We start from the raw sequence: 23702 nt of genomic DNA on the forward strand, positions 1-23702 counted from the left end.
GTCCAATGTTCGCTGATCCCCGGGAACTGGCCAGGTTCCCAAGGCCCAGGAAGCTTCGTGACTTACTCCCTTCTTTATCTGTTGGTTCCCAGGACTCGCTAGCACCGTTTCTGCTGAGCTGCATGTAGCCTAGCAGTTTGGCATGTAGCTCTTTCAGGGTCTTTGTTTAGTCAAAGGCCTATTGTTGCCTCTAAGCCTGAACAAGACTATTTTACTAGCTTCCCCAATTATAGACAGCCTGGTCTATAATTTTCTCTTGAAAAATTTAAAGGGTAACAGATAGAATGCCTAGGAACGAGCCAAAAACATAAAATGACTGCATAAAATGACTGTACCTGGGCTCCCATGGTTTGTCAGTGGAAATAGGATCCTATGTGATTCATGCTACAAAAAGCCAGGATAGTTGCCTGAGGTCGTTTCCAAGTGGACTACCCAGAGTGGCACCCCATTAAATGCAATGAGGACCATGATAATCAAGCATGCTTAACCTCCACAAGCAAATATCATTTGTGTTTGATTGTGGCTTTGAGAGAAGGAATTGTCTTATTAATTACTAACCTGGATCGGTATGGGCATCACTCCCATGAGACTTGCTGTGTGGTACATGAAAGGTGCCTTTGGATGATTTCACACAGACATATTTAATATTATGGAAGGAGGACACTTCAAGTATATGTCACACAGATATGCACTTAGACCACATGACATTTATTGATATTTATGCTTAAATCCACTTTGATATTCAGTATGGCAGTGGGAAGTGGGAAGGCAGTGTAGACACTGAAAAATAAAAGGACAGGAAAAACAGACGATTCTGGTAGTACTGACACACATTTTTAAAAGATCTGTCAGTATTTTTGCAACCAGATGTATTAATTATATTTTATTGAACCATGGTGGAAGATAATATATTCTCCCCATCTTAAAAATGAAGAATCTGAAAATAAGCTAAAGAAACTCAAGGTAATGTTTTGTGAGGAAAGGGAAAAGGTTAGTGCAAGGAAACCCATCCATTGAATAAATCTCTGCTTACACTTCCACTGGAATAATTTTCAAAGTTGTGCTGACTATACTGAGATGTAGGAGAAAGAAAACCTCTACCCACAACCTTTCTACCCACTGGGTAACACCTATAAATGTTCTTACATGTGTTCTCTGGGCCCAGGGAAAAGTAGTTTTGCTTGTATTCTGCATACCTTCTGTAGGAGACCAGATCCCTCCTAGGACTCAAGAATTACCAAAGCTGCTTGAGTTCACACTCTGGGTGCAAGTGACAAAGGCCCAGCCCAAGCAAAAAGGGGAAATTTGGGGCTCATGTACAAGCATGGATGGAGAGAAGTTGGCCTTCAACACGTGCAGAAACAGGAACTCAAATACCACCAGGATGCCTCCTCCCTACAGCTGCAGTGTGTGTTTCCACTTCTTTCTCTCCAACTGGAGCTCAGCTTGTAGGGTGTGTGTATTGGGGTAGTGGGGGGACAGGATGTTGGTGCCAGAGTCACATTCTTCTTATGGCTTAGGGAACAAGAAGGAATAAGAAAATTGGCTTCTCTCTCATCTCCAGTTTGTAAACATAGGATAAATAACCTGAATGGTACACTTTGGGTCATACACCCACCCCCGGGTATAATCACTCTGGACAAAGGAGAGTTACCAAAAGAGGTGTATCTTGAGCACAGGCCCAACTCGTTGGCCAGCAGGTGAGTCTGTTATGAGAGGGGCAACACAGATGCTGCGTAGACATCACTAGAGCCACTTCAAAATGCAAGCAAACGCAACACCCCACTGGGAAATTACTGATGTATGTGTATCCTAAAGGAATGTTACATAAAAGCAAAGAAATATTAACACGTGAAATCTGGGATAATCAATTTTTATAGATAGATCATTGACTTTGACAAGGAGCAAAGTCAGAATTCATCTAAACATTTCATTTGTTCTTTCATGAGGGATAATATCTTTTCTTTGGTAAGATCAAAAGAAAAAGCAGTAACTCGATTAGAAGTGGTACAGTGTGCTAACTTTATTATTGGCTATTCCACCAATCTCTGTTGTATTATTCCCATGTTTAGGCACGCCGTTCCCAAATGAGAAAAAGGACAATCACACCAATCTATATCAATTTGGAATACTTATTGTACATCCTAATGCATTTCTTAATATCCATGGTGCTCTTTAATCAAGAATATAAAGCCATCTACTTAGGATTTGCCACTCAAAGTGAAGAACATTCTTAGAATCACAGAATAAGTAAGTTTACAAATATAGCAACCATCAATATCACACATTTTCCGAACCATAACTCTAACATGGATGTATATCATTTCTCTAGACCTTGCAAGTTCTTTAAAAAGTCCATTTTACCAGTACTGGAAGAGTATGCTTTCAACCATGCAGCCAGCCAGAGGGACCATTTTATATATGGAGTGTGCTTCTCACAAAAAAACCCTCTCCTTCCTCTGAAATGACAGAACTGTAGCTATATCTGAAGAGAAAATGAATTTCAGTGACAACCATTAGCTAAAAACATGCATAAATTCCTATATCTGGTATGAGAGGAATGGTATATCGCACTGTATTATGCCTACCTCTGTCCAGAGGACAGCAATCTGGCCTGTCTTCAGGGTGCCTGGACTTTTCTCCCATTTGATACGCAGGATGCTTGGTATACTCCCTGGGGAACTGTTTGATACTTAGGATACCTCTGAGGAGAAGGTCCTTGCAAAACCTAATCCATCATGTTTATTTTCTAAGAATGAAGTTCACTGCTCTTCAAATCCTGGATTTGCTCATCAGTACTTCCCTTAGTTTGATAAAGCTGAATTAAAAGTACTTTGTTCAAGGAACAAGCCTGGGCAGAAGAAATAACACTGTTCTGCAGAAAAAGGCATTCAACATTTAGAAACTTTTCTGAGCAGAAAAAAGAGGCCCTGAAAAGAAAGGATTTTTTTAACTCTGCTGTCACTGTTACTATGGGTTCATGATGAATTACCGCACAGCCCCTTTTGGCCTAAGAGGTGGTATTGTATAGTAAGCCCACAGTAACATAGAGAAAGACTCTTAATGGTCCCTTTGGATACACACGAATACTGTACTGTTTGAAAATGAGAAAAATGACTAGGTCAGTTAGGCTTATAGCCCTCTTGCTAAAAGCAACTTTAATCTTTGGAAAAGTACAGATGGTTATTTGGTTTGTTTATAAAGGCAACTTCTTGGTTGGATGTCAGCACCAATAGACCCCATACCCTTCAGTCTCTCCCACAAACCAGGTTACTTCTCCCACACAGAGATGTTCCTGTTTGCCTTCTTGGGCATCTACTTAGTTACAAAAAGTGGGGGGGTTAGGAGGGGTGGGCGAAGGGATGCTCTAGGGAAACAAGATGTAATCACAAAATCAGAGGCTCCAAAAAAAAAAGACAGAGGAGGCCGAAGGAAAATCATAACCCTTAAGACAGCATTTCTCCTGATTAAAATTCACACAAATGTTATCTTTCAGGACTAGTACGATGCTCCCCTGGGTATACTCTGGGTGGAGTTCATTTTCTCCCTCATTCTTTTTTTTCCTACGTGTCATGATTTAGTTAGGAGGGAAAGTACATCAATGAAACTCTTCCTAAGTAAGGGCCCATCTTGGTACAAACTGCACACAATTTAATGTACATACCACAGAAGATGAAGATAAACCCAATGTGAGCACCAACTGTAAATATGACCTTCTCAGCACTTATAAAGCAAATAAGATAATCATAATTTTTTTCTTTTTGTTTTTCATTAAAATGTCACAGTACGCTTGAGAGAACAAAGTCTACATGGCTGTATAAAGCATTAAGATGGTAGAAAACTAGTCAAAAACTGCTTGTTAGATATACAGTTATGATTACTGATGTCCTTTTAGTAAAATCCTATGTGGTTAAAATGAAAAACACACAGCTTGGGACAAAAGTCTACTCCACATTTCAAGTTGCGATCTGCTGCATTGGTATGAGTTTTGGTGAAACCTGGTAAAAGAAAGAGAAAAAAATAACCAACTTATGAAAAAACCTCATGGTATAAACATCTCTCCTTTGAATTTCCAAACCTGAGTGATGTAGACAAAAAGCAGCCTTGTCAGGAACCTCACCTGGAGTTTGCTCGTTATTTTCCATTCTGAACCACTGAGAAAAAGAACACCTTTTCCATTTACATTTTGTGTATTTAGTAGTTCTCAACCTTCTTGCATTATAGCTCTTAAATTAAGGATCATTTAGACTTGCAACTAGGAGGAGGTGGGGGAAGAGCCACGGGAGACAAATAAAGGGTCTAGAAAACCAAACTCTCTACTGAATGGACCACTGAGCTCGGAGATTGATGAAACAGAGACACAGAGCAAGGCACAAGTTTCAAAATCCTCAAAATAGGTCCAGTCAATTCACAATTTTGTTAAGAGATACTTAATGTAGTCTTTGGATGACAAACTTTTATCAGAAATTTCATAATCAGAGTGGAAATGATATAAAGGCAGTAAAAAAAAGATACCAAGTTATTACAAAAAGGAGGTAACAGCATTAAAAATATTAAATATTAACTATAATTATGTTCAATGTACAAAATAGCAAATGTATTCCTAGGGGTCTTGAAGCAGAGAAATATGAGGACAGATCTACATTTAATGGTAAAGGTGGTGGAAGAAGAAACCTGAATATAAGTAGTCTGGCTTAATTTTGACAGATTTTTCAAGGTATAATGGCAGGTACAGATTTCTTCATTTAATCTGGCAAATATCCATTAAGTCCGAGTAACAGGCCCCATGGACAGCACAGTAAGGAATACTAAAATTTAAGTGATTTTTGAGACCTTCAAGGATGTGGCAATTGAAGTGGGTCTAATTTGCCTTCCAGAATAAACACTTAATATTTTTTTAAATGAATGAATGAGTGACTAGATTAGATAAGCTTCAAAGAACTAGAAGAAAGGTTTCTAATAGAGGTTAAGTCAATATTAAGAATAGAAGAAGGCAATCATTTGGCTTTGATGAAATTAAATATTTCTAGTTCATTTGTAAATTGTTTATAAAGTCTTCACAGTGTCGAGAGTTAATGCCCCCTTCTCCATTTTTCTACCTAAAGAATGACATGTCCAGAATAAAAAGGATAGGAATGGCTTGGTACATATCCATATCTTAGGAAAAATGAGAGCTCATTCAGACTTGCCAGCTCCAAGGACAGATATATCATAATAGACAAAGTAATAGACATTAATAGACAAAAGTCGCAGCCCACATTTGCAGAGATATTCAACTCTACTGAAAAGAATAAAGATATATGGGCTCTGAGTATTTAGAAAGTGTGTCTCACAAACTATCGATTTTCTTTTTTTAAACAGCAGAGCATCTGTGGAAATAATTTAATGAAATAAAACCTTTTTTGACAACAGATCATTTTCTAATAGGTGCTTTATGGCATTACCTTTAAAAGGAAACTGGACACCTTGATTTTTTAAACTAAACATCTGATCCTTCTCCTTGTCATGTTGGCCCTATTTTCAGCTCTTAGTATCATTTATATCCTCAGTGTGGAACTTGACTATTATCAGAAAAGAAGATGAACCTTTATGTAGACTGACTTGGCCTGTCTATTTTTGTACAGAAAAATATCTACTGAACCTCCATTTTTCATCTGTTCTCTCACAGTCTCATCAACATTGTAAGTCCATGTAAGCTGAAGCAGATTATCCTGCCAAAGTGATCTACAGGCTATGCACAGGACTATATGATTTAAATGCATAAGATAAGCTAACGAGTTGTCTTCCCAGTCCATTGAAATCCAAAGAGTATACTGTTTAATTCTGGTATAATGCCAGTTCATAACAGATATTGAGAGTACAAATTTATTCGACTTGGCAAAGAATGCTCGCAGCTGGCTTCTTTCAGACTCCATTGCAAACATATAAACAGGCAGGATTCTTATTTGATTTTTTGCCACTGGTGGTTTAGGTGTATTCCTACTGAGAGAACAAGACCAAGGCCCCTAAGAGGAGGAACTATACCAATTTGTTCTATTTTACTCACATTTCATAGCTCAATATGGGACATTCACTTGGTATTTAATAAATAATCATGGATGACTAATAACCTCTGGAAGTTTATTCTACCACATGATGTTCAACTATGGATTCAACTTATTTAAAATTTTTAAGTTAAAAAAGAAACAAATATTCTAGTTTAAAAAGGTCCACAGACATATATAATAAAGAAAAACTTATGTAACTCAAGCATGCATCAGAAAAGAAAGAAATGAATAACCAGTTGAATTAACTACTCACTGAAAAAGATACTTTGCAGATAATTGAATTTAAGTGTTGGAATGTCACCTTTCTTTTTTCTTTCTATTTGACCCATCAAATAGCTGGCAGTACCACACTAAGTGATGCAAGTATAGCCCAAAAAATTTAAAGAAATTTAACATTTTCATTAGCTTGTCACAGCTATAATATGAGGAACTGTGCAGTATCACTTTGACTCTTTGAAAATGAATTATTACTGGATATTTATTTGAGAGACAGAATTTTTTCAAAATGTGGGTGCCCTGGGAGAAAAATAAACCAAAGGATTCCTTAGTTATAAAAATGGTGGGAGCTAGTAGCATTAAAGAACAACAGAAAAGCATTTCTGCACAGCATCACAATCAAGCATTTGTAGAGGGTGAACATGTGTGTATGGCTCTACCCAGCAACAGTGCTGTGGTGGAGCATTTATTCCCACTTCTCACATTCCCTTCCATGTGGAGGGACACCTGCTAGTGTAATACTCTGGCCTCAAGTGTGTCCCTTAATGGCTCAACTAAATGATGATTTGGGCAGAGGAACTGGGGTATGTGAAACTCAGCCCAACTCTTCTTCCTCATCGGGATCAGCCTTCTGTAGGCAGCACGTGCTCTATTTTGCTCTCAGTCACATGGAAAGAAGCTCAGCAGTAAAGACTCGCCCTTGTGTAGAAGGCCTATGATTTTCCACGGCTGCCTATAACTGGGAGCTGAAGTCTCCCCCACTTCAGGGGTCCGTATCTGGGAAGGCTTTTGTGGCTGTACACCAAAGCCCCATCCTTCATTCTAGGCTTTATAATGATGATGTTTTTAACCTCTACTTGCCCAGCTCCCTTATCTCTCTCAATAGATTCGGAACTCAATCCCCAAGAAATATAGAGGGAAGTCCCTTTCTTTATAACAACTGCATTTTGAAGGAGAGTGATAGCATGGAACAAGATCTCTGTCCATTATGGGTTGGCTTCTCTTGTTGTGAACTACTCCTGACCAGAATTTTATTTTAGAAGTGTGATGAAGGTTCCAGAAATATAGTCAATATCTGCATTTTTTTTTTTTTTTTACAAAATTTCCACAGCTTCCTTTGGAGTTCTAGATATAACATGACCCTTAAGAGAGTTTCCTCCTAATTGAAAAGAAAACTCTTTTCAACTGGCACTATGTTTACTATGAATTTTTTAAGAAGCTGTTTCAGGTGATACCTAAGGGACACATTTTCCTTTCACATTTTTTGTTTTTTTTGTTAATTGCACTGTGGCACACAGGAAAGTCTTAGTGAATCTTTTTTTTTAATGCCCAAATAGTTCATTATAACTATTATTTTTAATACCCTGAAACCACAATTTTGTAATGCCCTGTTATCTGATGCTGTCATATCTTGTCTTTTTCTTTGAAATTCTCAGGATTTTCTCAATCAGCTTATATCCACATTCTGTATCCTTTGCCCGTTCACTTGCCCATATTCTTAGGTGTAGAGGACCTTTACCAACACATTTTCACAATTACTTTGACCTAGGTTTTTACTTTTTTTTCTTTATGTAACAACCTGTCTGTTTAACTGTTATGCAACAACCTGTCTGTCTAACTATTCTCTTCTAGAATGTTCACTTCTTGGTATACAGTGAAGGCTGAGAAACAGAAATCCTTTCTCAAACAGAAATCTTGAGCAAGTTGTAATGTAGTCAGATATAGAGTAAAATGCTACCTATGCAGTAATAACCATATGAGATATCTTCTGAATTATGACATGGAATACCTCTGAATTATCAAATAAAGAGATGTTATCCCAATGTACTTTTATTATTAAATGTATCTTACTGATAACCCAGCTATTAGGCAAAACATCTTATTAATTAGAACACTCCAGACCCTAGCCTTACAAAGATTTTGATACATGTGACTTCATCTGTCAGGGTCTAAAGAGATGCCATTGATCATCAGATCCTCAAAATCCAGTTCTTCTGTCAAGATGGTTTAGCTGATACTACACCTTTTCAGGGCAACACTGACATAAAAATTAACATTTCATTTCAACAGCCTAATTTGTAGGAAACAAGATTACATGTCAATGTCAAAAGAGAAGGAGGGGTGGTACTGTGATAAGAGGGGCCATAGAGATATTTTTCAATGTATCAAGACATGGAAACTAGCACTTTAAGAAAAAGCAAAAACAGTAAAAATACATCTTTTTCATTCCTGATTTACCTACGTGACTAAAAAAAAGAAACCTGATAACAATGAGGATCTATTTTGCAATTCCCTTTTGCAGCAGAGACTTGAACATTCTATAGATCTCAAAAATGCTATCTGCTGACGAAGAGACTAACTCATCCACATAAGGAAAAAATATGAATAATAGCTAATTAAGTAAGAAGAACTGTTTGCTTTTATCACTGGAGTAAGGAATTCTAAACAGTTAAACTATAAACAAATCCCATTTTTTACCCCCTGGGGTCATTGAAAAGTTAATTAAAGATGAGCTTTTCATGTAAGGTATTGTTGGAAAGCTTCTTTTTTCCAAAGGGAAATTCAAAAAAAGGTTAATAGACAAAGACCTTCATATAATACCAGAAACAGTTACATGTGGATAATGAATTATGCAGCAAAATTGTTTTTACAGACATTTGTTACACACTGACAGGTACCAGCCAAGCACGTAGTACCTAAGGAAGAAATGTATGAAATACATGCATGATTTATCAAGTAAGTTTTATTAAATTACCTTCTCCAGGATGGGTAGCTGCAATATTTCTTCTCATTATAAATATTTCATTTTAACACATAGAGCTGTTCTTAAAAAGTTATGTGAGAAGCAAAGTCTATTTCTTCATTTTCTCAGACACATTTCGACTTTACATTTGATTAACTTCAAATGGACTGAGCTGTCCTCTCGACCCCCATTAGGTAGGTGATTGGTGATTCATAAAAAAGCACTTATATTAAAGGACAATTATTTATATTACAGTATTATTCTCTTAGTTTTAAAAAGGGATTTGGAGATTTCTTAAGTGGATACTCCCCTGATGTTCTTATGTGCTTTGTAAGTCAGAGTTTTAATGCACTAAGTTTTTCTTCAAATACAGAGAACACCTATTTTGTGACTATAAATCTGGTGGTGTCAAAAGCTCGACATTCTAATATCTCCAAGGGATGGGATAATCAGGCAAAGAAGTTAATCAAAGAGAAAGTCATAAGCCACAGATGGGTTTAAAAATAAGGAGGTACCGGGCCTCCCTGGTGGCGCAAGTGGTTGAGAGTCCGCCTGCCGATGCAGGGGATACGGGTTCGTGCCCCGGTCTGGGAGGATCCCATGTGCCGCGGAGCGGCTGGGCCCGTGAGCCATGGCCGCTGAGCCTGCGCGTCCGGAGCCTGCGCGTCCGGAGCCTGTGCTCCACGACGGGGGAGGCCACAACAGTGAGAGGCCCGCATACCGCAAAAAAAAAAAAAAAAAAATAAGGAGGTACCATTTCTCTGAGTGTGGCTCACATTTTTTAGTTAATTAAGTTTGGCCACGGCTGATACGTAACCCAAGAACAGAGGATTGCAAGGGACTTGACAGAAAGTAGCTTCAAATTCAAGCTCAACCTGCTGTTTCCAGCAGCTCCTGGTGTTTCCTCCCCCTTCTGACTCCTGAGCCAAACCCTGGCCCATGAGCCAGAGCCTGTTCCTGCTGCCACCTGCTCTCGGCGGAGGCACCCTTCCTTCCACTCCTGTTCTCTGCTAAGGTCAACTCCAAAAATGATCACAAATTAATGGTTCATGTGCATAAACACCCATTAATCAAGCTCAGGATATAGGACAAGTGGCTGGATTTGTTCACAGAAACACTTACTGCAAAATCGCACCCAGTGCTCTTTTTTATGTCATCCACTGTCAGGCCTTCCCAGAGTTCAATCAGAGTCAGGCCTTTCTTGTTGTCCACATCAAATACAGCCTGTAGAAGTCAAGAAAATGACAATGACAACTTCTATTACGATAATTATTTTACAGCACAAAACAGAAATAACCTCTCAAGTTCTTTAAGGAGAGAAAAGACTCAGGATAAAAGACTGAAAATCAGTAATGAAAAAATGTCAACCGTAACTGCTGTATTTTGGTGAGAATAAATGCCAACTCCCTAACTGGCAGTTAGTTGGGGAGCTCTGCTGATGCCAGAAAATAAATGAGTGTTGACTATTGATGGCATTTGCTACTATTATAACCAGGTTTTTTTAAACTTTCTTTTTGTTAGATCTAACACTTTGGGTCAAAATTTCAATTTGATGTTTAATAATGATTTGAAGAAAGAAAAGAATGAAGAAAAGCAGGGAGGGAGGAGATATTTGGAAGGTGAAAGCACAGGGATGATGGGGGGAAAGCTGATCAATGCTTCTGGGTAAACTACAGGAAACAAAGGAAGGTGCTCTGAAGTAGCTAGGAGTAATTATAAAGGGATAGCTGCCCCTGAAAGACCACCCCCATCCCCAGGTAAATATTAAAGCTTTCCCTTTAAGTCCTATGAAAACACATAGATCCAAGAGTAGAGCATGAGAATCTCCCTCTGGTGTGGAAATCAAATGAAGATGCTTATGTTTAGGACAGCATGAGAAGGCTTACCTCACCCAAAATATTGCATTACAACATTCTGGTTGGTAACACTAGGTGACGGTAGTGCCAACTGGTATAGCTTGACCCAAGCAACCTGTCGTGCCTGATATAGAACGCACGTGGTCACGCTCAGTAATATGACAACTTGAGTGGAAGGGACCAACAAAATCATGTAATATAACCTCCCACCCAAGAATTCTTTAAAACATTCTTCTGAGATGGTCGCTGGGGCTCTGTTTAGAAACTTCCAGTGGTAGGAGGCTCACTGTCTCAAGGCAGATTGCCTGTTGATAGGAAGCTCCAACTGCAAGAGTCAAAACTGCTTCCCTATGACTTTCACTCACGGGCTCTACAGTAAGTTGTCCTCCCATGCAACAGGCACTGTTCCCTCTTTCAGTGGTCATGGTTAGTCTTCCTCAGACTTAAATATTATTCTTTCCAGATTGCTCCTCTCCTCTGGGTTTACCTTAAATTCAACTATTATTTTCAGGCTTAGAATCTTTATTTTCAGCTAGCTTGGAAGTCAAACTCTAAACTGTCATTTTTAAACACACTCCTGGTTAGGAGGCTATTAAGAAGACACAGCAGTGTGTACTCCAATATAAAATTTTAAAAAAATTTTAAATAAAAATAAAAAAGAAGACACAGCAACATGCAGAGGAAAGAACCCTGGCTTTCAAGGTGGACTGGAATTCCAGCTCTGCCAACACTAGCTAGGCAATCTTTGGTGAACCTGTCTTCACATGTGTAGATGGATATGAAACAAACCTACTTCCCAAGATTTTTATACAGGACAAATATAATAACAAACCTACTCTGAGCAGCTGGCCTCATGCCTGGGACATACAGCAAGGGCACCACAGAGGCATATGCTTTTCCTTAACAGCTTAACTTACTGTCACTTGTGCATGAACCCAAATCAAAGCCCCCAAATGCTTATTTGTATGCAGTTAATTGATATTTCTCCTCAGGAGGAAAACATCAAGGGGACTAGTGATACTTGCCTTCTCTGTTTGATGAATTCATAGATAACCTGGATGATTTTACTGGAAAAGATTATTTAAATTTAGGAGGAAATATTTCAGCAAACTTCTTTTTTGTTTGTTCATTTTTATGTTCCTAAAGAAACGTTTTTTAGCAGAAATGTATTTTGACGGGGAAAAAAATGATCATCTAGGAATGTCTGTATGCTTCAGTAGGTTATTCAATTCCCAAATGTCAATTACAAATTTTTTTTAATTGGACACTTTTCCTTTGCAGAAAGTGTGTCTGGAGCATCATTCATACTGATTTTCTTTCCCCTGTATTATGAACAACTACAAATTTATCAAAATGGAACATATAAGAGAAAAAGAGCCTTTGGGGTGTGTTATTAAGAACAGGCAGGAAAAGGATTTGGGGAGAAGACAACTTTGGTATCATGAATATAAGACTTCAGTGACTGAGAGGATAAAATCTATGGCAAATGACTTACTGCTTTTAAAAACCTTTAATTAACACCTTTATCAATCCCTAATTAGCTCTCAAGGTCAAGGTCCCTAATTTCCTCTCAAGGAAAACTAAGCACCTATGATTTTTAAAAATGGGAAATTTACTTTTGAAATATTTAGGAAGATTTCCATTTAGTGGTATAAAGTGTAAACAAAAACTTGATAAAAATGGACACTAAAACCTAAAAGCTACAATCAATTGTTCAACTGCCAAGAATAATATTTCGACTACTCTGTTTCACAGATGACAATTTTATTATTTTTTCACCACCATAACAGGCTGCATTACGGATAAAGCAGTTAGTCACAGCCCAAGTGCTGGTGAGGAAGGCCTCTTTCATCACATCATTCTAGCAACATGAAACCAAGAAATCAGGGTCATAACATCTCCAAAGCCTCTTTCAAATGGCAGGCAACTAATGGAATTTTCCTTAAGAGCTGAAAATGGAATTCTAGTCCCATATCACTCTGGCAGAGTGCCCAGAGTCAATGCCCTTAATGGTACTGCAATATTTATTAAACACCTACTGTATACAGCACAGGGGTAAACGCACCACTCCTTTCCCTGGGGCACTCGAAGTTCCATATGTAGCTGCCTTTCACTTTACTCCTTTTTGCTACACAACACCATCTGCCGTTAAGCCTCCAATTATCCCCGCCTGCTAATGAGTTCACATATCTGATCCAGTGATGACCTCTCTGAGCTCCAGGTGCCCGTGGATGTTCCAGATGTTAACTTACTCTAGAATATCAAATTGAGTGTGTTCAAATGGCACCTATTCTTTTCCTGCCTCCCCTTGCTCCTCCCTTTCTCTTCCTACAGACCCAGGCTTCATTAAGGATACAACAGGTCGACCACGCCTCTAGCCAGAAAATTCAGGAATCATCTCTGCCTTAGCAACCGCGTCCCATTCATCATCGAGTTAAGTTGAGTCCATCTCCTAAATCTCTTTGAAATCTCTCTTTCTGTCTTGTGGTTAAGGACCTTGATATTTCTGGCCAAGATAACTGAAGGAATCTCATCTCTTCTCCCCATACTCTACATAAAAGCCACAGGGCTCTCTGTAAAATGCAGATCTAATCAATGGTGTCCCCAACTATTAAAAATCATTGAAGGGCTCCCAAGTGCCTTCCAGATAAAACCCAAATTTCTTAACAAGACATTCACATTCCTTTATAATTTGGTCCCTTACTGGCTTTTCACCTTCAGCCTTCAGAATCTCTGGCCATGCCCTCACTCCACATTACCCTACTCACAGGTCCTTGAGTAAACTCTGCTTTCTTAATTCCTCCAGGACCCTGCCAATGTTTCTTCCCTTTGCCTAGAAGGGCCTCTTTGGTCTTATTCTCACTTATAAAACTACTTATCTTTTAAGACTCCTCACTCAATCTATTAATTTTCTCATTGAGAAAAGTACAGTATTTATTCAACAGGCTTTCACTGTGTATGGGTCAAGCATTATCCTAAGTGTTGGACAAATAGTGATGAGTGAGACAGGCAGAGAGCTCAAAGGTTATTTCAATACAGTGATCAGTGCTGAGTTAGGGTAAGTACTAAGACTCACGGAAGCACCCAGAAGACTTGGGGAGGGATAGGGAAGACTTGCCAGAGAAGAAATTATATAGCTGAGACATAAAAGATGAACAGGAATTAGCCAGATGGTTGGGGTGGGGAGAGCATGCCAGGGAGAGAGACAGGATGTGCCAAGTCCCAGAGGAGCATGGCGGGGGTGGGGGCAGGGGATGCAACACAGTGCACAACATTCAGCATGGCTGAAGTAGGGAGAACGTTAAGGCAAAACGAGAGACACTGAGACTGGAGGAGAAAAGATACAGACTGGGAAATAGTTAATATTTGACACCACTCTCCCCAGGCTGTTAAGCAGCCTTCCTCTATGTTCTCAACTCAGCATTTGGCATGTCTCTCTCTCATGGACTTTATCACATGTGTTACTCTAATACAGGCTGGTACTGTTGCTGTCTACTCTCCTTGAATGTGCTCCTTGGGGGCAAAGACTGTCCTCCTTTCTGTATCCACTGTTGGCAATAGTCAGCTTCAGAGAAGGAGCTCAAAAATGCTTATTAAATGGATAAATGTATGAAACAACAATGTGGATGGAAAGGCTAGAAGATTTTTTTAAATGGCAGTAAAGTTATGTATGAGTAATATCATGAGAAAATGTAGGTATTAGATGGTAAGTGCCAAAATGAAAGGTGGACCACTCTGAAGATGAAGTTGTGAGTGCTAAGCTATCTGAAGCCTCTTCATGATGAAGACGGAAATTGCATTAGGCTTAAAGGATGGATAGGATTTGGACAAGTAGAGTTGAGTGGGAGTTGTTGCATGCAGAAGCACTAAACTGGTAAGAACAAGGTCAGGGCATATGTGGAGTGGGGATGTAGGGAGAGGGCTTACCTGGGGGAAGAGGAAGATCGTGGGTAAAATGTTGATGGAATTATCCTTAGAAGCTGTACCACCTTACTTTATTAAAGAAAACAGGATCAAGGACTGTCTTGTCTTTGATTTCAAAGTAATGGATTCTTTTCAACAAGTCCTGTCCATGGTTTTGGAGGGGTTTACGAAATGATAAGACTCAAGGAATAAATGGTGAGATAAAATATTCTGCACTTTTATCCACTTTTTCTTCTCTACACGTCATCTTTATGGATTCCACATAAACAACCCTAGAGGAAGGCACCATTTAGGACAGAACTCTCCTTAAAATGTGGCTTCTGAAAAGTATTATGAGCCTTCTAACCTACTTCAAAAGGCTGCTTTAGGGTGCTTCATACCATACCCGAATGAGGGTTCTAAACCAGATTAATGCCAAAGGAGCAGCATCATTAAGAGAAAACAAAGAAACAAACGCTGATCTAGAGAATTCTGTTATGTGGTTCATCAGATACTGAATAAAGAAAATGACACCCTTCCAGCTCACTTATGAGAACTATGTCATTCCAACATCTTAGGTTCAAATCTGGGTCAGAAAGGTGACTGTAGCAACCACCAGTGATGTTTCTCTCTGATCTGAGCAGTTTCAGTTGTACCATTAACCAATATTTTCTATTTGGGAAGATAAAATCTAGAGGTGCACTAAAATGGCTGGTGTGTTCTAAAGTCTGCTTCATAAAAGAGGGCTGAAAGCATCCAAGAACCAAAGAATAGATTTCTTGGTTCACTGTGGGGCCTGTATTGCAATTTGCACCTAAATGATTAAAACCTAATTTTTACTGAGTTTCCTAAAATGAGATCCAACAATTTGTACTTGTGATTTGGGAAAGCAAGAAGAAAGATAGTCTTAACTTTGTATATATCATCCATTTTAATAGCCCAAGTATAAGGATCAATACAACTTTTATTATATCACACTGTCAAAGTTATCAATTCTGTATGCATATGCATATTTCCAGAGAATTTCACATTAAGAATTCTACATCTAGAAACATTGAATTGATGAATCTTCCTATTCGGTCTACCCACGGATTAAATTAATCCTATGACTACCAATGTAACACACTTTTAGAAGGTAACAAAAAAATTCTAAAATGTTTATAAAAAAAAAAAGGTGGTAGACATTTAGAGGAAATAAAAGAGAAAGGCACTTTACCATTTCAGTAATGATGCGGTTGACACATTGTTTTCCTGTCAGTGGTAATGTACATTTCTCCATGATTTTATGTGCATTTCCCTGTTTGAAAAAAGAAACATTAAAAAGAGTAGTTAGGAACCAAATCTTACTTAGAACTGGTGTAACACAGGACAAACAGGAACTGTCAGAGAAATCGTCTCCTAAGTACAGTCTGTTTGAAATCTTTGCCCAGTCATGCTTTTACTTTCTTTCTGGAGGCAGCTTGTGTCCCTAAGATAATTTAGGAAGAGTGCCAAATGAATAGCCAAAGGCATAACCGATTTAGTTGGGAAACATCCTGCCGCAGATGTGACCCCTCAAGCCTCAGCCCTTAGATCATATGATGGAGAAATTTCACTTCTAGCATCCTGCTAATTTTTCTCTTCCAGGGGATGGTCTCCTTGACAAACAACCTAGTATTTACCAAGGGTAGAAACCATACACAGAATGCAAATGCATAATATACCTTTTTAAAAAAGTTTTATCTGTTAAAAACAACATATTCACAGAAAACAGCAGTTTTTGCCTCCCTTCTGTATGCTTAGACCTGCTCTGAACAGAAATCAAAATTCAATTTTTTTAGCATTTACTTATGTACTATTTTGCGTGTTTTTTTTTTTTTTTTTTTTTTTTTTTTTTTTTTTTTTTTTTTGCGGTACGCGGGCCTCTCACTGTTGTGGCCTCTGCCGATGCAGAGCACAGGCTTCGGACGCGCAGGCTCAGCAGCCATGGCTCACGGGCCCAGCCGCTCCACGGCATGTGGGATCTTCCCGGACTGGGGCAGGAACCCGTGTCCCCTGAATCGGCAGGCAGACTCTCAACCACTGCGCCACCAGGGAAGCCCTTATGTACTATTTTACATTTTCTTTCTACCTCTGCATTAAAAAAATTTTTTTAATTTTACAATAAATTTTACTTTATTTTCCATTATGGTTTATTACTGTATATTGAAATATAGTTCCCTGTGCTATACAATAGGACCTTGTTGTTTATCCACCCTATATAAAATAGTTTGCATCTGCTAGTCCCAAACTCCCAATCCAACCCTCCCCTGCCCACCCCCCTTGGCAACCACAAGTCTGTTCTCTATGTCTGTGAGTCTGCTTCTGTTTTATAGATACGTTCATTTATGTCATACTTTAGATTCCATACATAAGTGGTATTATATGGTATTTGTCTTTCTCTTTCTGACTTACTTCACTTAGTATCATAATCTCTAGGTCCATCCATGTAGCTACAAATGGCATTATTTCATTCTTCTTTTTATGGCTGAGTAATATTCCTGTGTGTGTGTGTGTGTGTGTGTGTGTGTGTGTGTGTGTGTGTGTACCCCACATCTTCCTTATCCATTCATACACACCCACACCCACATCATCTTTATCGATTCATCTGTTGATGGACATATAGGTTGCTTCCATGTCTTGGCTATTGTAAACAGTGCTGCTATGAACATAGGTGTACATGTATCTTTCGAATTAGTTTTGTCTGGATATATGCCCAGGAGTGGGACTGCTGAATCATATGGCAACTCTACTTTTAGTTTTTTGAGGAACCTTCATACTGTTCTCCATAGTGGCTGCACCAATTTACACCAACAGTGTAGGAGGGTTTCCTTTTCTCCACACCATCTCCAGCATTTGATGGCCATTCTGATTGGTGTGAAGTGATATCTCATTGCAGTTTTGATCTGCATTTCTCTAATAATTAGCAACGTTGAGCATCTTTTCATGTGCCTATTGGTCATCTGAATGTCTTCTTTGGAAAAATGTCTATTTAGGTCTTCTGCCCATTTATTGACTGGGTTGTTTATTTTTTTGTTATTGAGTTGTATGAGCTGTTTGTATATTTTGGAAATTAAACCCTCGTTGGTCTTATTGTTTGTAAATATTTTCTCCCAGCCTGAAGATTGTCTTTTCATTCTGTTTAAGGTTTCCTTTGCTGTACAAAAGCTTATAAGTTTGATCAGGTCCCATTTGTTTATTTTTGCTTTATTTCTATTGCCTTGGGAGACTGACCTAAGGAAACGTTGCTAGGATTTATGTTCTCTTCTAGGAGTTTTACGTTGTCGTGTCATATATTTAAGTCTTTAAGCCACTGTGAGTTTATTTTTGCGTGTGGTGTGAGGGTGTATTCTAACTTCATTCATTTACATGAGGCTGTCTAACCTTTCCAATATCACTTGCTAAAGAGACAGTCTTTTCTCCATTGTATATTCTTGCCTCCTTTGTCAAAGATTAATTGACCATAGGTGTGTGGGTTTATTTCTGGGCTCTGTATTCTGTTCCATTGAGCCTCTGCATTTTTTAATACTATGTTGACCAGACTATTTATTTCCTAATTAATCAGCTTTAGATATTATCTACTAACTTCTTATTGGGGTGTATGAAGACTTAACTCTCTTACACACCCCCATCCTTCATTATGTTCGGTTCTCCCAGCATAGCTATATCACAATTTGTAGGTAATTCAATAATCAGAATTTACACGTGCTGACAAAACGGCTATGTAAAATGGCTCATTGCTGGGCCAGTCAGTGTAGAAAACCGTGATTATATTCACTTTCTTTTATAGCGATTTGCTTTTCCTGGAATTTGTCTGAGCCTCAGTTTGCTCATTGGTAAAATGTGTGCATTGGTCTATAGTCACATTTTTTCAAAGTTTCCTTTAGCCACGGTACCCTTTTTTCAAACATAAAAGAGGGATTGAGAGTGGAAAGCAGGTTTTCACCCCTTAACCTCCTTCCCCCACCCCCTACCACCCCCCAGTATAGAGGTGGCCTCTGGGTCACATCTATGGAGCACAGTGGACACATTAGCTCTGATGATTTGATCTTCAGATCATTTTCTTCTGATTATGATTCAGCTCCTTTCTAAGTATCAAGCACCAGAAGCCTAAATTAATATTTCCCTTGAGGCTGAAGGCTAATTTATCACAGTTTAGATCTTCTATTAAAAATGGCAGAAATGCTTCTATTGCTTCCTTGTTGGATCTGAAAGCACCACACATGATGTCATCATCATCTTTAGCCATCTCAATGTTTTACCTTCTGAAATATGCACCACTACCTGGTTTACCTCTCTCTCAAAACTGCTGCCATACCAAGTACGATCAGAGGCAAGAGATTTCAAATAACTGGGCTTAATTAAGATTTTACTGTGTGTAATAATCTGTCAACTCAGCAACATACTAGTAATTAAGAGGTTTAAGTATACTTAACCCAGTGTATGGCATAAAAGATACTCAACATTTTTTGAATGAATGAATGGGAAGAAAAAGGGAAGTCTATTGGGAATCTTGGGTAGATTTCAAAAGAAGACAAACTCTATTACTTTAATTTAGTCAAAAGTAGTGCTAAATACACATAGAGTAGATAGATGTTATACCTTTAACAACAAGTTATATGCTTCTGGGTCTTAATGTGTAAGACAATTTATAGCTGTAGGAATGAAACCTCATTTTTGCTTCATTTTTAATGATCCATTTTCATTCCCAGATTTCAAAGAAAGCTTGCACATGTCACAGAAGCTTAATTAAAGAGCTGAAATTAATGATGAACATTTGAACTTCAATAGTTGTCAGGACTCCTTACACTTAATATAACTCAAATAAGACATGTCACAATGAATTCCAGGTTTGCCTGCGAACAAAGTGAACAATCTGTGGGCCTCCAAAGAACATTTTCTGCAGGGAGCTCTTACTTTGTTCTCATTATTTGAGCAAAATCTACAACTGATGTGAAAGCAGCCACTTGGATTTCAATGAACAACCAACGCTGGTTTAGGATCAAGCGTGTATTTCAACTGACAGAATTAACTGTGCCCTACCAACAGAGACCTTGTAGAGACCATTTTCCATGTAAACAGTATAGCTCAGTGGTTCAGAGTGGAGCCAAAGGACCTGAGTGCAAAGCCTACCTCTACTCCACACTAGCTGGGCAAGGTTCCTGTGTCTGTGCTTATCCATCACTTTACCTCCAGGCTTATTTTAAGTGTCCAATACTTAGCAGGTGCTCAGTAAGCTTGTGCTGTTTTTAGAACCTATATTTAACATTTCTACAATCTACCAGGGAATGCTTCAGGAGCTCTTAAGTTCCTAAACGAAGTTGGACATAGAATTACACAGAAAATGGCCTAAACAGAATTCCTGAGAGCCACAAAACTAATGAAACGGCAACATGTATTTGGGGGCAAACCATATGGCTGGCCTAGGAAGCTGGCACCAAGAGTATTCTTGCAGTGAGAACAGTGTAGCTAGATGACTCCATTCACTCTGAGCTTCAAGACATAACACAGATCAAGGATGAAGAGAAAATGGGATGCAAAGAGAGATTAAAGAATGTCACAATTTCAGTATCCAACAACAGGTTAGCTATGAAGCCAAAATATGACTAACACCCACTTGAGCACTCTATTCTAACCACGCCAGGCTGAGCCTTACCAAGTTCCATGATTCACAGAGGAACAATCACTGAGTTTTTAGCATTTAAAAATAAATCCTGAAAAGGAGATACAGTGTAGTGTGGTAGCAAAGAACACTATATTAGGAGTCCAAAGACCTGGTTTTGAATCTTAACTCTGCCATTTAATAGTCATTTGGTCCCTTAAATTCTCTGTGCTGTAGTTTTCTGTGCGATTGCCTTGTCTTCCTCGCCTGATCACGGCAGGAAGACATGTTCTGCAAGTGCAGTGAAGTAGGAGGGGTTGAATTTACATTCGAATATTTTGGGTGAGTGGGGTCTTGTTCATCCTCATCATTCTGCTTCTTTCTTTCTCCATGAAGAAGGTCAGAAAAGGCAGAGGAACGGATACCAAATGTAGCATTAAAAGTTCTCTGACTGGACCCGAGGGCTCCTGATTTTGATATTTCCTTATTTCCTAATTTCATCATAACCTTGGTGAATAGCTAAATCTCTTTCCTCCACCTGCTTCTCCAGCTTCTCTTTTCCCCACTGCATCACTTACAGGCCTCCTTCAAAATCTAGGAATCCACCGTTTTCATTTTATATGACCGAAAGCGTTAATACTTTCTATTACTTGCTTCATGGTGATCTCTTTTTAATTCATTAGATATCTGTGTGCAATCTATTACTAAATTCTTCAGTAATAAATGACTCTGCTTAAACGATAATAAATTCCCTTGTTATCATTACAATAAGCTTTGTGTTATCAAAATAAACTTAATCCCAAATAACAAGCTCTCTTTTTTACAACATGATGATTTTTACATTTGATGTCAACATTTCTTTCACCTGAGGCAATGGAGCGTTCATGTAAGATTTTGCCTTACATAAAACCCCATTTTATGCCCATCTTTTTTGTTAAGTATTTCTTCAATGTGGCTGCAATATATTTCTTCTTTGGGAAAGCCCTAGTGATCAAGTACAAAGAAGGCAAAGTCTAGAAGTTGGCTGATCCTTAAGGGACCGAGTCTTTACAGGTGTATTCACGCCACCTGAAACACACACCACCCTGTACTCCTTCATCCCACGTTCGAATGGCAACACCCTCCCTATTCTTCACGACTTGGCTCAGGTGTCATCTACGCTGGAGAAACCATCTCCAACATCCCCTATCCAGTGCCGCCACCCCAGTGTCCCAGGGACTTTCTTAGTCTGGTGCACCTCGTAGGTGCTCCTGTGTTTCCTCTACTCTCCACATATGTTGTAATTGTTGCCCTCTCTTTACCCACCACTGGACTCTGAAACAATTTATCTTTGTATCTTCCGCAATGAGTAGAGTACTAGACAAACCACAGCGATCAATAAATGCTGTCTGACTATTATAATTCCGATCCAAGGAACTCCAACAGCATAGGAGCTGTAAAATACCATGTGACTGAGTGGGTATGGAACACTGGAGGCTGCTTTTAGTCCTAAGAAATGTACTTGTACATTCCCAGCATCTCTGAGCTCACTAGGAGAAGTGCAGCTAGCAGAGGTGTGCAAGGGGCTTATGAAACTTGGGGAGGCAGATAAAGGCATGAGCAAAGGGAGTAGCAAAGACACCTCAAGACTGTGGTATGGGGAGTTCCCTGGTGGTCCAGTGGTTAGGACTTGGCGCTTTCACTGCCATGGTTCGGATTCAATGTCCAGTCAGGGAACTAATATCCCTCAAGCCATGCAGCACAGCCAAACAAAAAGAAAAGACTGCAGTATGAAACATACAAATGTATAAGTAAAGAGAGAAACTGAGTGAATTATACAATACTTATTCTACCTCTTCTGCCTGCTCTCTCCTACAGCTGCAAGGCTTGCATTAATCTGTTGAAAAGCAGGGCTACAAAGGCTGACCTTGGCAAGGGAATACTCCTTATTTTGTCTGGTGGCACAATGAAACCAAGGACAGGTCTCTCTTAGGGCTTGCCAAAATATCATGGAGGAAGCCAGAGTGTTACTGCCCTTGCCCCTTCCTTCTATACACACATGAACACACACATAACAGACATAAAAATTGGGGAATGCTGTATTACAAGACCCATGACTGTCACATCACTATGATGATTGATGTGGTACCCAGAAAAGAAAAATGGGATTTGCTAAAGAAAGAAATTCAAGGTACACAGAATAAAAGGACAAGATGACGATGATATTACTCACACTGAGTTTATCCTCATGGGATATTTTTGGCCTTTACACAGCACCTATTTGGTAGGGATGCCAGCAATCCATATAGGATTTCAGTGGAAAGGCTCAGCTAGCTATGAAGCAGAGACTAGTTGCTATTACAAATGGTTTTTATATGTGGATGTAATAACAGTTTGTGGTTACACAGGCACATTCTCAGGGGAAGACTGGCCAAATGAGACAATAGATACAGCAAGCCATTTCCCTGAAAATAGTCTTCAGGGCTTTGAGATCTTAGACTAGAAGGCCATTTTTCTTCAATATAATACATGGCCTCTTTATCATGGTCTTTTATTTTCTCTCTAAAGACTGCATCCTATGGTCTCTAGACTAAGGATGGCAGAGCCCGGGACTGAGCAGGAATTATTTTCTCTTTCCATCCATGAATTGCTGTGATACCTTAGAAAGCTGCTCTTAGTGTTAGCTTTCCTATCAAGAACTATGGATGCTCAAGGTCACAGAATTTAAAGTTATTTGCTTAATTAAATTCTGTAAGACATTTTGAAGTGTTTATTGGTTGATGGACTGTGTTCTGCTATTTTCTTCCATTATAACATTTTTTTGCAGCCATGTCCATCATTAAAGGACAAATAGAAAAGACAAAACCATGTAAGGATTTCTATTTTTAATGGGGAATATCTTTTTTTCCCAAACAATCCTAGCCACGAGATAGTTTCACTGACAAATTATAAAATACTGAGAAGCTTTTATGAATGGAAAAAAAATTAAACCAGATGAAACTATGTTAATTACAAATTATCCTAACAAAAGAACACTTTATCTTGGGATACTTTTCAATGTTGCTGAAAATTTATCTCAAGGATGCTTCCGAGAAAGCATTTTTAAAAAACTCTTTTATATTTGCTGGCTTTTGGTAACACATTTGGTCCAAAATAAAGAGGATTAATAAATCTCATTTACTTTTTATAATTCCTCTGCACAAAAAGCAAAGACAAGGTAAAACAGTATTCAAGATTTCTATATGACACCTTCGCTATCTGATACAGATTGGACTTAATAAAAAATATTATTCACAAAGATTTATTCTCAACTTCATAACAATATAATTATAACTCTT

General features: G+C 38.7%; 1 protein-coding gene across 1 annotated transcript in view; it reads right to left on the reverse strand.

Annotated features, from left to right (window-relative positions):
* Positions 1 to 1998: 1998 nt before the first annotated feature.
* Positions 1999 to 23702, reverse strand: part of OXCT1 (3-oxoacid CoA-transferase 1) — a 137623-nt gene continuing 115919 nt past the window's right edge. The window contains exons 15-17 of the mRNA XM_060092843.1: positions 15982 to 16062; positions 10129 to 10230; positions 1999 to 3998 (exon numbers count right to left, since the gene is read on the reverse strand). Of these exons, the coding sequence (XP_059948826.1) occupies positions 3957 to 3998; positions 10129 to 10230; positions 15982 to 16062 (225 nt within the window). The 3' untranslated portion in view covers positions 1999 to 3956. The remainder of the gene's footprint in view (positions 3999 to 10128; positions 10231 to 15981; positions 16063 to 23702) is intronic.

This window comes from Mesoplodon densirostris, chromosome 3, assembly GCF_025265405.1.
Source record: "Mesoplodon densirostris isolate mMesDen1 chromosome 3, mMesDen1 primary haplotype, whole genome shotgun sequence".
Lineage (NCBI taxonomy): Eukaryota > Metazoa > Chordata > Mammalia > Artiodactyla > Ziphiidae > Mesoplodon > Mesoplodon densirostris.